Source organism: Rhincodon typus, chromosome 31, assembly GCF_021869965.1.
Source record: "Rhincodon typus isolate 14 chromosome 31, sRhiTyp1.1, whole genome shotgun sequence".
Classification (NCBI taxonomy): Eukaryota; Metazoa; Chordata; class Chondrichthyes; order Orectolobiformes; family Rhincodontidae; genus Rhincodon; species Rhincodon typus.
The window spans coordinates 14,395,754-14,414,697 of NC_063362.1; the positions used below are offsets into that span (position 1 = coordinate 14,395,754).

Below are 18,944 nucleotides of genomic sequence, written 5' to 3' on the forward strand. Positions count from 1 at the left end.
ACGGCAGGCAAGGAGCAACTGCAATGTGTACTGGGTTGAAAGGGAAGAACAACTGACTACGATGTGTGCATGACACCATTTTGAAAATAGAGTATGGAAGTTATATTTACCATAAATCAACTATAAAGTTTTATTTATAAATTACAAGTTGAAAGATTTAATAATATGTATGTATACAAACTTTTGCATTTGTGCTAACTTATATTTCTAAACAATGGAAACTGTAAATAATCAACACAAATAATGAAGGTATTACATACTTCATAAATTACTACATAACTGCATCATCCAAGAAAGGAATTAGTGGTAATGGAAAAGTGGCTCTCAAGAATTTCGCCAAAGAGCCCTCAAAGTGTTGACCCTTGGTATATTTTCCAGGGCCACAGGAAATTCCAAATGTTTTTATAGTCAATGAAGTACTATCACAGGCATAACATAGCAAATGTAACAGTTACTTTGCAAATAGCAAGATCCCATGAACAGCAAAATAAAACAACGAACTGCAGATGCTGGAAATATGAAAGAAAAACAAATTGCTAGAGAAACTGATGCTGCCAGACTTGCTGAGCTTCTCCAGAGATTTCCGTTTTTGTTCCCATGGACAGCAATTGATTAAATGATCAAATAACCATGCTTTTAGATTTTCATTGAGGAACAAATATTGGCCAGAATTCTGAGGAAATCTAACTTGCATTTCTTTGCAATGTGCTACCAGATTTTTAAGGTACAACCGAGAGGTTTTGGTTTAACACCTTATCCTAAAGGTATCATCTCTGACAGAGCAGATAACCCTCAGTATTGCACTGAAGAGTCAACCTAGATTACACGCTCAAGTTGATGATGTGGGAGTTAAACCCACAATCTAATGACTTAGAGATACAGGTCCTATCTACCAAGGCAACTGACAACAGAACTGCAGCAATATCCAAATTTAGCTTTAAGACTGAAAATTGAGTGGCTCAGTGGTGCACGTACCAAACAATACGAACCTATACTGACATTGCCAGCCTCAATTACTTATTTAAGTGATTTCAGTTGGTGCAGCTTGCTGAAGACCAATACAGCAGGAAAAGGAAAAAGAATCAGGATTTCCGTCCTATACCATTACCCAGGAAGGCTTCCTACATGTGCAGCATGGATCTCAGAGTTTAAGATCATACTTCAGTTTGATGAACATGATAAACAGCCCAACATTCCTTTTTGGATCTTACACAAGCCAAATGTCTGCTTATACTAGGTACTGGGCAGCTGTCAATGCCTGTGGAACTGAACCCTGATAGGCAAAAGAGGGAAGTGCAGTTTATTAAAAATAAATCGGGAGGTGGGAGGCATAAAATCAACATTACCAGATACTACTAAGGAGATCATCCAGCAACTTCTCCCAAAAGTTGAGGCAAATAACACAGCTACATTTAAGGTGAATCACATGAAGAAAGAGAGATAACTTTGATTGAGTTAGAGGAGGTAAATTGTCAAGGCACTCGTGAAGAACAAATGCCAGCACAGGTCAGGTGGGTCAAATATAAATTCTATGTAATTCTATTTAAACAAAAAACTTACACCATCTAAAGCATCCTCAAAGCAGCTCAGCCAATACTCCCTTGCCATGGCATCTTCTGTGAGATCAACTGTATCTGGGACATATGACGATGCATCAAGGAGGAGAGGAAGGTTCACCAGTTGCCGTTCCAGTCTGTCCATCTCCAACATGTCAAACTAACAAAGAATCAAACATTCAATTTACTGCATGAAGTAACGCTTCTGTTCATTTCTCATTAGGCATCTTTTATAGCACCTCAAAAACTACAAATATCGGTAGAGTAAACACCCACACTGCCAAATTGTCATTTACAGGAAGCCTCATTGGCTGTTCAAATTTATCTGGCAAAGTTTCTTCCAATTTCTGCTACTTAGTCATTAATCCGGGCCAAAACTCTTCACAACTTAGTAAAATATATTAATAAATGAAAGCCAGCATGAATTTGTTAAAACAAAATGATGTTTCTTTGACTAACTCAACCAAATTCTTTAATTAAATAACAGAATTAAAGGATCATGGAGGAATGGCTGATGAAGCTTATGACTTTTGGACATCGGCTGTTTGAATATAAAATTGGCTGAAGGACAGAATACTGATAGTGATGAATAATCATTTGAGAGGCTAAAGGGAAGTGTGTAGTAGTGTGCCACAGGCATTGGTATTAAAGAGCACTGATCTTTTTGATACATCTAAGTCGAGGTCATTAATGTAAATATGGTAAAGTTGTAGACTAAGTTGGCAGATAATGCAAAACTCAAACATGTTGTGCACTTTGAGGATAGTTAACCGGCTTCAGAAGGTCATAGACGACTGGTGAAATCGGCAGACACATGGCAGGTCAAATTTAACACCGAGAAAAGTGTAACGTGATTCATTTTGATATGAAGAATGAGAATCAGTATAAATTAAATGGTACAATATACAGGAGCACAGGAGACAGAGACTTTGGAGGCATATGTTGCTGGTGGAACAAATTCAGAGGTTGTTAAAAAGGAAACGAATCTTTGGCTAGGCCCGAACTTGAGTACAGTGGCCAAATTCTCAGATAGCCACGATCTCATTGAATGGAGAAACAGACTGAATGGCTTACTTCTGCTCCTATATCTAATGGTTTTATCCTGGGCACCACTCTTCGGGAAGGAAATCAAAACTTTAACAAGGGTGCAGAAAATATTTACAGGATGTAACATTATGTCAGGTTTAAAGACTTCAGTTATACGAAGAGACAAGAGAAACCCAAGTTATTCTCTTTAGATTAGCACAGACTAAAGGGGAAGGGGGATTTGATGGAGGCATTAGAAATTTTAAAAAGAGTTCTAATAAACAAAATAATAGGCAACTATCTCAAGCAGAAGATGGGTTGGCATGCAGAGGGCAAATATTTACAGTAACTGACATAAATGTAGGGCAACATGAAGGAAAAGAAAAACTACATAGGCAATTACAATCTGGAAGTTACCTTCTGAAAAGCAAATTTGATAACATTCAAAAAGGAACTAGATAAATACATCAAAAAGAAACATTTACTGGACAGAGAAATAGTAAGAGAATGGAACTAATGGAAAGTTTTTTAAAAAGTTGCCACAGGCTCAATGGAGGTCCTGCTGTGCTATATGTCTATGATTTGATCATTATTAAAACTGTACACAAGAGCCAGCATAGATGGCCCCATAACCCAACCACTTGGAAATTAGCTTTTTGAGGCTTTTTAATCATGACAGCACTGTTGTAAGGCATGCAAGTCTTTCTATTCCTTGCATTTTACTACAAGGCACTGAAATGACTGAATTCCATTTTACTATTTGTTTACAAGTGCTAGCAGTATAATTCTAATTCACACTTTTGGAAATACTAAAAAACATCACGGGATAACATCCAGCCTTCCTGCTAGAGTAATTCAAACTGATGCATAAACACAGAATTGAGTACAGACAGGTCTAGTAGGAATTCACCCTGCAGGGATTTCCCTCAACCCTCCCAAAAATATGTAAACAGTCGGAGTGATTGAATTCCTTCCCATTCTGCACTAGAGAGAAAGGGAAAGCAATCGAAGGGCATGGCTATTCAACCTGCATAGCTGCAATGTCAACTGTTCAGGGTATCTGCCAACTCTTTTCTGTTCCTTCTTTCCACAGGCTGAGAATTACACTGATGAGTTACCGCAACAAAGTAAAGGGGAAGAAATGAAAACGGTCACTTACTGAAAACTGTAGAAGGAGTAACATAAGGTGGAAGAGACCAGGAAGGAATGAAAGATGCAGGTTAGAACTTAAAAGTGCAAAATGAGTAAAATAAGAAAATATCCCCCGCAATCCCATGCAAGCTAGATCTCAATCGCTGAAAAGGAGAATTGCTTTCCTGTTTTCCTTCTCTACACATCACTGCAACCTTTCGAAAAATTCTGGTATCTTAAATTTTATTGCTCAAGACGTTTCAAGGAATGGAGTGGATAACGCTCTGCTTCTAAAATCTATTTCAAGGTTTAAACAGGTTTCTTATCACCTTAATTCAAAACACTTGCTACTTTAACAGAACTCAAGTGTAGGTAGTCATGACTCAAGAGTCATCTGCTGGTTTCAGGAAAAGGATTTTTTTCATTCCCTTCACGGCATGGTGGGATTAAAAAAAACTTCACGGGAAATAAAGGTTTGCTTCAGAATAAATCGAACTGCTGTAAGAACCTGCACATTAGTGAACGCACAACCATGCCAAATTCATGAAGGTTTCAAGGCTCATTTACATTGTACACTACTACTGTGCTGTAAAGGTAGCCAGCATCCAGAGTCTCGGCCAAAAGCAATACAAGCCAGAGCTCAATAGAGAGGCTCTCCTGAGAAAGAAGGATCCTGTACCTCTCCAGTGTCAGGATGATCCTCCAGTTAGCATTTATGCAATGCAAGTTTAGTGTTCAATTTCTTAGCCTCAAAGTGCTACATTAGAAAGCATTGTAAACAAGGCTTTTTGCAAATTACTTGAAACAACTAGCACAAATTTTGAAACGGCAACCATAATTTGATTTGTTATGCCACAAAAGAACATTAAATGTCACTTTAACTCTCTGCTTCTACAGCAGCTACTGTCTACTTAAACCGGAACTACTTAAAGAGAAGGACATGCTGGTAATTATTCACTCCATAGGCTAAATCTTTTGAATGTACCAGGTTTTACATAACTCACTTGGTTTAAAGAATACATGATTCTCATTACAGATGCATACCGTTCCACTTCGTGTTCGCTGCAATGGATGCACATCAGGAGAAGTGTTCATTAAGCCTGAACTGCCAGCATAGTTCTCTCCCCAGCTATACTGATTTGGATCTGAAAAATAAGATGATAGGGTAAAAAGTGTGCAATTTAGGAGCAAAACGGTTGAAATTCTGGGAAAGGAGGAAAATTTGAAGAAACTACACGGAATTGAAAAATGTTTCCTATTAACTAACAGACACTTTAGGAACCCCTTCCCACGTTGCCTGCGGCCTCAATTAAATGTTCAAGGTCTTGCTGCCTAGTTTGAATCAGTGAACTGCTGATTCAGAAAGCAAGAATACTACCAACAATGTCAAGTTAATCAATGAATTAGTTTTTTTTCCCATCAAAGCTAGATAATGAGGGCAGGTGTAGAACACAGGCTTATATTCTGTTGAACACATTGGGGTTGTGAATTCCAAAGATTCAACACCCAGAGTGAAGAAACTCCTCCTCCAGTCTTATACAGCATACTTCTTATCCTAAGGTTACAGCCCCGATTCTAGGATCAACCAGCTAGAAGAAATATCCTTCTTACATCCTCCCTGTCTCACCCTGTAAGATTTTTATATGTTTCAATGAGATAGCCTCTCATTCTTCAAAACTCTAAAGAATACAGACCTAGTTTCTTCTACAATTCTGCCATCCTAAGGATTAATCTGGTGAGTCTCCACTAAGTTCCCTCTATTCTAGCATATCCTTCCTTAGATAAGGAGACCAAAACTATACACTATACTCCAGATGTGGTCTTGCCAAGGTTCGATACAACAGTAGCAAGACACCTTTATTTATGTTTCAAATCCATTTGAAATGAATGCTAACATACCAGTTGTCTTTTAATTGCTTGTTGTACCTGCATGTTAGCTTTTATTGACTTATGGACAAGGACACCCACATTTTCCAACCCCTCATTACTTAAAATAAACATTCTGACTTTTTGATTTTTTTTCTACCAAAGTGAAAACTTCACACATATTCACATTATATACAATCTGCCAAGTTTAAACCCATTAATTGAGCCTGCCCATTTCTCTTTCAACATCTTTGCATTCTCCTCAAAACTTACATTCACACAGAGCTTGGAGTCATCAGCAAATTTGGAAATATTGGTTCCTGCACATAATTAGTTATATAGGTTGCAAAATTGAGAACCTGGCACTAACTTTTGCAGAATGTCAGAAGTAGGGATGTTCACTGATGATTGCATGAGGTTCAGCACCATTTGTGACTCCTCAGATACAGAAGCAGTCTATGTTCGATGCAACATGATTTGGACAATGTCCAGGCTTGGACAGACAACTGGCAAGTAACACTTAAGCCACACAAATGCCATATAATGACCATTTCCAATAAGAGACAACCTAACCACCATCCTATGACATTCAATGGTGTTGCTATCACTGAATCCCCCAACATCAACATCTTGGGGGTTACCACAGACTACAAATTCAACTGGACTCACCATATAAATACAATGGCTACAAGGGCAGGTCAAAGGCTAGGAATACTGCGGAGAGTAACTCATCTCCTGACTCCCCAGTGCCATAATTTACAAGGTATAAGTCAGGAGTGTGATGGAATATTCCCCACTTGCCTGGATGGGTGCAGTTCCAACAACACTCAGGAAGCTTGACACCATCCAGGACAAAGCAGCCCACGTGACTGGCACCATATCTATAAGCATCCACTCCCTCCACCACTGACACTCAATGCACACTGCTGCCACTATCTACAAGATGCACTACAGAAACTTACCAAAGATCCTTAGACAGCACCTTCCAAACCCACAACCACTTCCATCCAGAATTTCAAGCACAGCAAATACATGGGAACACCACCACCTGCAAGTTCCCCTCCAAGCCACTCACCATTCAGAACTGGAAATATAATACTGTTCCTTCACTGTGACTGGGTTTAATCAAGGAATTCCCTTTCTAAGTACATTGTGGATCTACCTACAGCACATGGACTGCAGCGTTTCAAGAAGGCAGCTCAGCACCACCTTCTAAAGGGCAACAAGGTACAAGCACTAAATGCTGGCCAGCCAGCGATGCCCATATTCTACTACTGAATAAAAATAACACCTGTAACAGCTTGCCACCCAGTAAGTGATCCATTTATTCCTATTCTCTGCTTTCTGTCAATTAACCAATTCTCAATAGAAGTAAAACGAAAATATTTCACCTGGTAGGAGAAGCTCTGACAAGTGGTATCGCCTTAAATTAGAGCTAGGCCGCTCAGGTTGGATGCCAGGGAGCATTTCTTCACACAAAGAGATTAGAAAATCCCAACTCTCCACTAATAGTATGTTTAGGCTAGGAAGCAACTGAAAGTCATTTGTCAGCTAACGGCATTGAGAGTTACAAAACCAAGCTGGGGAAATGAACTTAAAATAGAAATCAGCCCTAATTTAGCTGAATATTGCTGTTCTTATAATTTGACCACAACACAGATGAGAGTAGTATGTCAGATTTTACCTCAACTGAAAGAGTATTACATTGAAAACTGGTACTTACTGTCCTCTTCTGCTCCCTTTAGAAAAGCCCCAATGGCACCAAGGTATCCTTCATGTCTTAAAAAGAGTGCCTGAACTTCACCCTAACAATCAAGCGAGATAAAAATCAGTGACAAATCAATCAACTGCACATTTGTTATTACATTGTCAGGACATCTAGATTCATGCTAACGGTTTAGGAACCTACATCAAAGATCCAACAGAACACCATACCACATACCCTCCAGCACCTCACTCTCAGCCACCACCAATCACCTAGCCCCAATCCCTAAATTGTTACCTTTGTAAAGTAGTTGATACTGTAGGTAATGGTGTGCATGGTAACAGGGTGCCCACGGATAAAGAAACCACCAAAGTAGACTCGGCTGAGGTTGTGAAGCTTGGCATACAAGCAGGCCAGCTGGCCAATGTCATTGCTGATCATGTGGAGTAAACTCTTTGCCATATCCTCTTTGGTGAACTCTGGATACAAAAAAAAACACATAGTAGAGACTAGAGAATGATACGTACAGTTTTTCGGGGGATACAGCGGGGTGAAGGGGAAGAAAGAAGAGGGCGAGACAGCACAATCAAGAGAGAGAAAAACCAAGAGGGAAGTGTGGGATTCACATTACCAGGCATTGCTAACCACTTGCAAAGTTCCAGAATCTCAATTAACTCTTCACTTAATAACCACATGAAGCAGAATGGTACAGTCTTGTGATGTGAGACGAGGTGAGAGTGACTGCCTTTGATATCAAGGCAGCATTTGACAAAGTGCAGAATCAAGGACTCCAAGCAAAAATAGAGTTAATGATCGAGGGGAGGACCTGATAGGGGTGCATAAGATTATGAGGGCCTGGACAGGGTAAATAGAAAGTCAAAGGGTCAATAACAAGGGGCATGATTTTAAGCTGAAAGGGAGGATATTTAGAGGGGATTTGAGGAAAGGTATTTTTCACCCAGAGGGAGGTGGGGTTCTGAAAGACGGTCTGTGGGAGGGTAGTTGAGGTGGGTAATCTCACAACCTTTAGAGCGTCCTTAGATGAGCACTAGGTATTCCTAACATTCAAGGCTATGGGCCTAATGGTAGGCAGTGAGACTTGTGTAGATTCAGTGTAACTTTGGCAGTACAGACTTGCTGGGCCAAAGGGCCTCTTCTGCACATAGGATTCTACAATTCTAAAGGAAGATAGTTATTCTTGTTGGAGGTTAGTCATCTCAGCTCCAGGACATCTCTGCAGGAGTTCCTTAGGGAGCTCCACACAAAAAAAACTATTAACTTCAGTGATGCTACACACCTAACTCAATTCTACACAAATTAGCAATTTGGCCAAAGAGTGTCACAGGATAATTAGTAATGGATGATGGCACACTGGTGCAGAAGACGAGCATGCTTCTTCATTTGAATTTTAAACATTGTTCAGTGAAAGACTGAAGATGTTTTACTTTGAATGAAACAAGGCTACATCAGACATAGAAGCAAGCGACATGGACTCTCAACACTAAAATGGGAGGTATTCCAGTACTAACATCTCCCAGCTTAATATGGTAAAAACTTAAAACTTCTATCATCATCACTTATTTACCATCAATCATTATATATGTAAAATTCAGCTTGAGATATAATTTTGAATTCTGTTGTTTGAGAGAGAGCAATAGTAGCGCTAATGGGCAAGATCATAAAGCAGCAAAAACTCTTAGGATTATTATCTATAAATGTTATTTCAAGAAACTGCCTCCAGCCAAAGAGCATTCAAGACATGGCAACTCATCAAGATGTACCTACCTTTATCAGTAGTGGCAGATTTTCCAAAGCTACTGGCAATAAGATCCCCAGTCAGCCCAAAGGATTCATATGCCCCTCCGTAAATGTCACGAACTAACATATCCACATTTGTGTGCTGCCCTTTTGATGCTAGTTGCAATAATTCATCAAATCGCTGTATAAAGAGAGTAAAAGTTAAAGGTAAGTTATACTCAAATCAGGTTAGGCCTTTGGGCATAAGTCCAGACATCATAATGCAGTAAATTGCCCTTACAATTTAAAATGCTATGAGTCTTAAATAATAAGCATATTACAGCCCTTTGTTTTCTAATTGCTGTCCACAGTTAGGGACACAGAAACAAATTTGAGAAAATAAAATTGAACTTAAAATTGTGATTTATGTCATCAGAGTATTCCTTTTGCTTAGCCTACCCCTTTATGGATTCCTTCATGGAACCTAATGCCAGTTTCCTTTCAACACCTCAGTCAAGTCACCATGCTTTAACCAGAACAACAGTGTCATCACTCTTTTCCTATCCTCACCCCTCTGTGCTGGGTTTAATGAATAATAATCAAGAACAGAAACAATGGTCAATTCTGTTTTTGTAGTTCATCAAACAGAGGTCAATTATAGCACCCCTATTCCATCACACAGTAAAGATCAATTCACTCAGGAGAAACTGGGGTTAAACTTTATCATCTTTATTTTGCTTAAGTTTGCAGCTTTGGGCCGGGGGGAAATGTATTGAATAAGAAGCAAAGCAATTAATGGAAATTGACAGCATATTAATTGGTAACTTCAACAGAAAAGAACAATTCCCATCATCAGTGCTGTGGCCCAACTTTAGGACTGCATCAGAGTCATACATCACAGAATCAGACCCTCAGTCCAACTCATCCATGCTGACCGGGTATCCTAAATTGAACTAGTCCCACTTGCCTGCATTTGGCCCATATGCCTCTAAACCTTTCCTATTCACGTGCCTGCCCAAGTGTCTTTTAAATGTTGTAATTGTACCAGCCTCTATCACTTCCTCTGGGAGCTCATTCCATACACGCAGTACCCTTTGTGTGAAAAAGTTCCCCTCAGGTCCCTTTTAAATCTTTTCCCTCTCCCCTTAAACATATGTCTTTTATTGAATTGAAGTAAGTTTATTGGCACATGTACTCACATGAGTACAGTGAAAAGTGGTTGAAAGAGGGACAGAGATAGTAGGAACTGCAGATGCTGGAGAATGATGCCTTGTCCTCTGACACTTCCGCCATCTGCAATCCAACCCCACCACCAAAGACAATTTTCCCTCCCCACCCTTATCTGCTTTCCAAAGGGACCGCTCTCTCCGTGACTCCCTTGTCCGCTCCACACTCCCCTCCAGCCCCACCTCACCCGGCACTTTTCCCTGCAACCGCAGGAAGTGCTACACCTGCCCCCCATCCCAGGCCCCAAGAAGACTTTCCACATCAAGCAGATGTTCACCTGCACATCTGTTAATGTGGTATACTGCATCCGCTGTTCCCGTTGTGGCCTTCTCTACATCGGGGAAACCAAGCGGAGGCTTGGGGACCGCTTTGCAGAACACCTACGCTTGGTTCGCACTAAACAACTGCACCTCCCAGTCGCGAACTATTTCAACTCCCCCCTCCCATTCCTCAGACGACATGTCCATCCTGGGCCTCCTGCAGTGCCACAACGATGCCACCCGAAGGTTGCAGGAACAGTAACTCATATTCCGCTTGGGAACCCTGCAGCCCAATGGTATCAATGTGGACTTCACAAGCTTCAAAATCTCCCCTCCCCCTACCCCGACCAGCCCAGCTCGTCCCCGCCTCCCTAACCTGTCCTTCCTCCCACCTATTCCCTCCTCCCACCTCAAACCCCACCCCCATCTCCTACCTACTAACCTCATCCCGCCCCCTTGACCTGTCCGTCCTCCCTGGATTGACCTATCTCCTCCCTAACTCCCCAACTACACTCACCTTTACTGGCTCCATCCCTGCCTCTTTGACCTGTCTGTCTCCTCTCCACCTATCTTCTCCTCTACCCATCTTCTATCCGCCTCCCCCTCTCTCCTTATTTATTTCAGAACCCCCTTCCCCTCCCCCATTTCTGAAGAAGGGTCTAGGCCCGAAGCATCAGCCTTCCTGCTCCTCTGATGCTGCTTGGCCTGCTGTGTTCATCCAGCTCTACACCTTGTTATCTCTGAAAGAGGGACAGGATTAGCAGCTTAATGTTCCAGGATACCAATGCTTTATGTGAGACAGAGGAGAAAGCAAAGAGGTAGGGAGCTACATTACTGGTTAGAGAGCATGTCACAGCTGTGTTGAGGGACATCACCCTGGAAGGATCTTGCAGCAAGGTACAGCTTAGGAATAGGAAGGATGCAATCACAGTGCTGGGGTTATACTGCAGACATCCCAGCTGCCATATGGAGTTAGGGGAAGAGATATGTAGCCAGATTCTGGAAAGATGTGAAAATAACAGGGTTGTTGCGATGGGTGATCTTAATTGCCCCCCCTATTGACTGGGACTCCCTTATTGCCGGGGGTTTGGATGGGAATCAATTTGTTAGGTGTGTCCAGGAGGGTAATTTTTTAAACAGTATGTGGATAGTCCAATGAGGGAGGGGGCCATACTGGACTTGGTATTGGGAAATGAGCCCAAGTGATCAAAGTTTCAGTGGGGGAACATTTTGAGAATAGTGACCATAATAGTGACATAAATGATGTGGAGGAAAATATGGCTAGTCTAATTAATAAGTTTGCAGATGATACAAAGATTAGTGGAGCTGCAGATAGCGAGGAGGATTGTCAGAGGATATGACAGGATATAGATCAGTTGGAGGCATCTGCAGAAAAATGGCAGATGGAGTTTAATCCAGACAAGTGTGAGGTGATGCATTTTGGAAGGTCAAGTACAGGTGGAAATTATACAGTGAATGGCAGAACCCTCAGGAGTATTGATATGCAGAGGGATCTGGGTGTGCAGGTCCACAGATCACTGAAGGTGGCACAGCAGGTAGATAAAGTAGTGGATGACAGAGGAAATTATCAGCTTAGTTGAAAAAAAAAGAAGCATGCCTAAGATCCAGACAACCAAGATCCAATCCTGAAGTCCTTGAAGGATACAGAGAAAATAGGAAGGAGCTCAAACAGGAGTTGGGGGGCGCTGAAAGGGGCTATGAAATGTCCTTGGCCAGCAGGGTTAAAGAGAATCCAAAGGCATTTTTTATATGTGTATATATATATATATATATATATATATATCAGGAGCAAAAGGGTAGCCAGGGAAAGAGTAAAGGAGGGAGGTTATGTGTGAAGCCAGAAGAAATGGGCGAGATGCTTAATGAGTATTTTGCATTGCTATTCACCAGAGAGGGACACGGAGGATGTTGAGGTTACAGAAAGGTGAGTGAATACTCTCAGGAAGGTCAACATAATGAGGGAAGTGTTGGGTGTCTTGAAATGTATTAAAGTAGACAAGTTCCAGGACCAGATGGGATCTATCCTGGGATACTGAGAAAGGAAAGGGAGGAAATAGCTAGGGCCTTAACACATACTTTTGCATCCTTTTTGACCTCAGGCGAGATTCCAGGGGACTGGAGAATTGCTAATGCTGTTCCTTTGTTTAAGAAAGGAAACAGAGATAATCCAGGTAATTACAGGCTGGTGAGCCTGACGTCAGTAGTGGGGATGCTGTTGGAGAAGTTACTGAGTGACAGGATTTATTCATATTTGGAAGCAAATGCACTTGTTAGTGATAGGCAGCATGGGTTTGTATGGGGAAGGTCATGTCTCACCAACTTGATTGAGTTTTTTGAGGAGCTGATTGATTGAAAGAGGGAATGGCAGTGGATATTGTCTACATGGACTTAGTACGACATAAGGGTACCTCATGGCAAGCTGTTACAAAAGACAGAACTTCATGGGATCCAGTATGAGCTGACTAGATGGATACAAAACTGTCTTGGTCATAGAAGATAGAGTAGCAGTGGAAGAGTGTTTTTCAGAACAGAGATCAGTAACTAGTGGTGTTCTGCAGGGATCAATGCTGGGACCTCTGTTGTTTGTAATATGTATAAATGATCTGAAGAAAAATGTAGGTGGTCTGATTAGTAAGTTTATAGATGACACCAAAGTTGACAGAGTTGCAGATAGTGAGGAGGACTGTCAAAGGATACAGGAGGATATAGATAGATTGCAGATTTGGGCAGAGAAATGGCAGATCGAGTTTAATCCAGATAAATGCAAGCTGATGCATTTTGGATGATCAAATTCAGGTGCGAATTATACAATAAATGGCAAAACCTTTAGAAGCACTGAAATACAGAGGAATTTGGGCATGCAGGTTTATGGATCCCCGGAAGTGGCAACACAGGTGGATAAGGTGGTCAAGAAGGCGTACAGAATGCTTGCCTTCATCAGCCACGGCATTGAATATAAAAGTTGGCAAATTATTTACAGCTGTATAAAACTTTAGTTAGGCCACATTTGGAATACTGCATGCAGTTCTGGTCACCTCACTACCAGAAGGATGTGAATTGCTTGGAGAGGGTGCAGGGAAGATTTACCAAGATTTTGCCTGTTCGGGTGGCTTTTAGTTATGAAGAAAGATTAGATAAACTTGATTGTTTTCACTGGAAAGATGGAGGGATGACCTGATATAGGTCTACAAAATTATAACAGGCATTGATTAGGTGAATAGTCAGAGGCTTTTTCCCAGGGTGGAAAGTTCAACTACAAGTTTAGGAGAGAAGTGCGGGAAAAAATTTTCACACAGAAAGTGGTGGGATGCCTGGAACACACTGCCAGTGGAGTTGCTGGAAGCAGGCACGTTAACAACATTTAAGGCATATCATTATAGACACATGAATGGAGGTGAACAGAGGGATAGAAACCATGTATGGGCAATAAGTAGCGGGTCTAAATAAGAATTAGAAATCAGTGCAGCCTTGGTGGGTTGAAGGCCCTGTTCCTGTACTGTATTATTGTATGGTAAAAGTTTACAAGTTGCCAATTACGGCACCATCTTAGGTACAAAGATACCTAGGTACAGAAACTTGGATACAAAGCAGAAAAATAAAGAAACAAGGTTAAAAGTTAAACATTAGGACTTCTTACTAAAAAGTAGAAAAACAAAGAAACACAACTAAAAATTCAACCCCTGAGCTGCCTGCTTTCACCAACTTGCAGCCTGTTCCTACTCCCGCCACTGCATGGGCTGCCTTCTCCTGCTGTCACCACCGAAAAGAAGGCTTTTCCCATTAAGTCAATGCCAATTTAGAGCAGAAACTTGCAGCCAGATTTGGACTCCGCTACCCTTGTTGAAAGATCTTGGCTATTCATCTTATCCACGCCCCTCATGATTTTATAAACCTCTTTAAGGTCACCCCTCAGCCTTCAACGCTCTAGGGAAGATAGTCCCTGCCTATCCAGCCTTTCGTTATAACTCAACCCCGCCAGTCCCAGCAACATCCTTGTAAATTTTTTCTATCATTTCTGGTTTAACAACATCCTTCCTATTGCAGGGTGACCAGAATTATACACAATATTCTAAAAGTGGCCTCAACAATGCCTTGTACAGCCTCAACATGACGTCCCAACTCCAATACTCAATACGCTGACCAATGAAGGCAAGAATGCCAAAGACCACCTTCACCACTTTGCCACTTTCAAGAAACATCGCAGGTAGACAATGAACCTGAACCCTTAGGTCTCTATCCAACAACACTCCCCAGGGCCCTACCATTAACTGTGTAAGTCCTGCCCTGATTTGTCTTATCAAAATGCAACACCTCACTTTTATCTAAATTAAACTCCATCTGCCACTGCTCAGCCCATTGGCCCATCTGATTAAGATCTCTTTGTACTCTTAGATAACCTTCTTCACAGTCCACTATACCACCAATTTTGGTGTCATCTACAAACTTATCAACCGTACCTCCTATATTCCCATCCACATCGTTGATAAAAATAACAGCAACAATGGACGCAGCACCGATCCCTGCAGCACATTGCTGTCACAGGCCTCCAGTCCGAATAACAACCCTTTACCATCAAGCCAATTTTGTATCCAATTGGTTCCCTATCCCTGAACCCCATGTGATCTAATCTTACTAACCAGTCTACCAAGCCAGACCTTGTCAAAGGCATTGCTAAAATCCATATAGACAATGTCCAACACTCTGCCTTCAATCTTCTTGGTTGCCTCTTCAAAAAACTCATCAAATTTGTGAGAAATGAATTCCCATGCTGACTATCCTTAATCAGTCCTTGCCTTTCCGAAGGCATGTAAATCCTCTCTCTCAGAATCCCCTCCAACAACTTATCGACCACTGACGTCAGACTCACCAGTCTATAGTTCCCTGGTTTTTCCTTGCAGCCCTTCTTAAACAATGACACAACATTAGCCAATCTCCAGTCTTCTGGCACCTCTCCGGTGACAGTCAATGATACAAATATTTCTGCAAGGGGCTCCGTAATCTCTTCTCTAGCATCCCACAATATTTTGAGATACACCTAATTAGGTCTCAGGGATTCATCCACCTTTATGTGTTTTAAGACCTCCAGCACCTCCTCTTCTGTAATGTGGACTCTTTCCAAGACATTACTATTTATCTCCCCAATTTCCCTAGCTTCCATGTCTTTCTCCACAGTAAATACGGAGGGGAAATATTTATTTAGTGTCTCCCTATCTCCTTTGGTTCCTGTGGGCCCGATTCTCTCCCTAATTACTCTTTGCCCTTAATGTCCTTGCAGAATCTCTTAGAATTCTCCTTAACCTTATTTGCCAAAGGTCTCTCATCCTCTTTTTGCCCACCTGATTTCCCTTTTAAGTGTATTCCTACTCCCCCTATATTCCTCCAGGGATCCACTTGATCCAACTTCTATACCTGACACATGCCTCCTTCTTCTTGACCACAGCATCAATATCTCTAGTTATTCAGTGTTCTCTACTCCTACCAGCCCTGCCCTTCACACTAACAGGAACATATTATCACTGAACTCTTGTTATCTCATTTTTGAAAGCCTCCCACATGCCAGACATCACTTTACCTGCGAACCGCCTCCCCCAATCAACTTTTCAAAGTTCCTGTCTAATACTATCAAAACTGGCTTTACTCCAATTTAGAACTTTAGCTTTCAGATCAGGCCTATCCTTTTCCATAACTATTTTAAAACTAATAGAGTTATGATCACTGGCCCCAAAGTGCTCCCTCACTAACACCTCAGTCATTTGCCCTGCCTTATTTCCCAAAAGGAGGTTGAGTTTTGCCGCTTGTCTAAGAGGTCCATCTACATTTTGATCAAGAAAGTTTTCTTGAACACACTTGACAAATTTCTCCCCATCGAAGCCCTTTACACAATGACAGTCCCAGTCTATGTTTGGAAAGTTAAAATCCCCGACCATTACAGCCATGTGAGAGATCTCCCTACATATTTGCTCCTGACTATTATGTCAGCCCTAATTCTGCAGTAGCAATTTCTCCTTGAGTTAGGAGGATTTTGATTTAATTCTCACTCTAGAGACTTGATTTTTGAGACAAATTCTACCAATTCAGCTGGGAGGAAGTACTGCACTGGCAGTGGTGCCATCATTTGGATGAGACACTAAACTGAGCCCTCACCTGACCCCCAGTTGAACGCAAGAGATCCAATGGGTATCCTAAAATCCCATGTGATTTTGAAGAAAAACAGGGAGTTACATAGGAACCCTTGGAAAAGAAGTACATTCGGCTCTTGAAACTGCTCAGTCATTCAATCAGACGATACCTGATCTATTTGTATTTCAAATCCCATCTACTCCCAATAATCTATTTCCTTGCCTAACAAGGATCTATCTACCACCACCTTAAAAATTAATTATAAACCTGCTTACACTGGCTTCTGAGGCAAAGAGCTCGAAAGTCTCACAGCTCTCAAAAGAAATTCTCCCCATCGCTACCCTTAAAGGCACCCCCTTATTTTAAAGCAGTGCCCGTATGTTCTAGAGTCACACACAAGAGGAAACATCCTTTCCACAGTCACTGTGTAAAGTTCATTAGGGATCTAATACATTTCGATCAAGTCAAACTTCACTTTTCTAAATCCCAGTAGAAACAAGCTCAGCCTGTCCAAAATATCCTCATGACTAGTTAAAGGAAAGATATAGGAGGCTAGTATGCTGCTATAATTTACTACAAGAGGAACTAAACATAAAAGGAAGAATTTTATGCTTCAATTATACAGGACATTGGTGAGACCACATCTCTCATACTGTGTGCAGTTTTGGTCTCAATCTAGTAAGCTACCTCTGAACTACACTGGAGGCAAGGTCTAACCAACGTTCTGTATAATTGAAGCATAACATCCTTACTTTTAATGTTTAATTCCTCTCATAGTAAATTATAGCATCCTACTAGCCTCCTTGATTACATATTGTACCTACATACTAACGTTTTGTGACTCATGCACAACACGAATCCCTCCAAATCCCTCCGCACCTTGGAATTCTGTAGTGGTTCTTCATTTGAGTTATATTCTGTTTTTACATTCTTTCCTGCCAGAGTGAACAATTTCACACTTTCCCACATTATACTCCATCTATCAGATCTCTGCCCAGACACTCAACCCATGTATACCCATCTGCAACCACATTATGTCTTCCTCACGACATATTTTGCTACCGACCTTGGCATTATCTGCAAATTTAGTTATCATGCTTTCATTACCCTTATCTAAATTATTAGTACAAATCATATTAAGTTGAGGCCACAGCACAGATGCCAACAGGAGTCCATTTGTTGCATCTTGCAATCAAAGACCCATTTATTTATATTCTGTTTTATGCCACCCAGCTCAAGTGCTATCCATGCTAATAAAAGTTAGCCCAAAAACATGAGCTTTAATTTTCCGCGATAACCTTTGATATGGCACCTCGTAAATACCTAATGGAAACCCAGGTACAGGAAATCTAAAAGCTCCCCTTTATTCAGAGTGCATTTTCTCCTTCAAAGAACTCCAAAAATATGGTTAGATGGCTTTTCCCTTTGACAAAAACAAGCTGACTTGTCCCGATTACCTTGTTTTTTTTTTCCTAAATGTGCATCTATAATCTCTAATTATCATGTCTAATACTTCCTCACAACAGACATCAAGTGAATTGGCCAGTAATTTCTTTTTCTCAGCCTCCATCCCTTATGACTACTAAGGTAGAAAATGTGCATCTTTCAATGAATGTTTCTAAATTGCATGCAGATATGTTGTGCCATCTTCCACTAAAAGTGATACTTCAACTTGCTTTTTGGGAATCATAGTTCATGAAAGGTGCTACATAAATGTCAGTTTTTTTTTATTTTGGCTTTATACTTATGGACAGGAGGAAGGCATCCCAAGCTTCTAAATACCTGACTAGAGGGCAGAATCGCTGATGCTTGAAGACTGTTTCAAACCCATACTCCTGATCTCAGATAGGCATGTGATGAGCAGAGAATCTATAAAAGGTCAAAAGGTGGGGGAGAGATTGGGATAAAATGACCACCTTTGTTTTTGTCAGCAATGCTCCGAGCCCCCAGAACGTACCACCTCCTATTGAGCTTCCTCCAATCCGCTCAAATTGGTCTTCAGATTCCACCTGTGTGGATGAAAAGAATTAAAATAAACGTAGTTTACTATACAATTCACTGCTTCTAACCCTTTTGAGAGACATCAAAATGTGATACTGTAGGTCTTTTTGAGTGTTAAGAAACCTGTAATTTCAAAAAAGGCTTAAAATTTGGAAACCTTCCTCCATTGTCTCCATCACAGAAGCAAGGAGATCTGAATTTTGACTTGAAAAACCACTGAACGGTCTCTTATTTAACAAAAACAAAGTTGCTGGAAAAGCTCAGCAGGTCTGGCAGCATCTGTGAAGGAGAAAA

The 18,944-nt window shown here is 41.1% G+C and overlaps 1 protein-coding gene across 6 annotated transcripts in view; it reads right to left on the reverse strand.

The window, feature by feature from the left end:
- Nucleotides 1–18,944, reverse strand: part of pank4 (pantothenate kinase 4 (inactive)) — a 60,758-nt gene that overhangs the window by 27,351 nt on the left and 14,463 nt on the right. For all 6 annotated transcript variants that reach the window (XR_007265301.1, XR_007265300.1, XR_007265302.1 and 3 more), the window contains exons 5-10: nt 18,566–18,658; nt 9,070–9,223; nt 7,582–7,763; nt 7,303–7,384; nt 4,758–4,858; nt 1,561–1,716 (exon numbers count right to left, since the gene is read on the reverse strand). Coding sequence is in view for 3 of the 6 variants with exons in the window: in XM_048615091.1 (XP_048471048.1) it covers nt 1,561–1,716; nt 4,758–4,858; nt 7,303–7,384; nt 7,582–7,763; nt 9,070–9,223; nt 18,566–18,658 (768 nt within the window). In the remaining 3 variants the exon portion in view is untranslated. The remainder of the gene's footprint in view (nt 1–1,560; nt 1,717–4,757; nt 4,859–7,302; nt 7,385–7,581; nt 7,764–9,069; nt 9,224–18,565; nt 18,659–18,944) is intronic.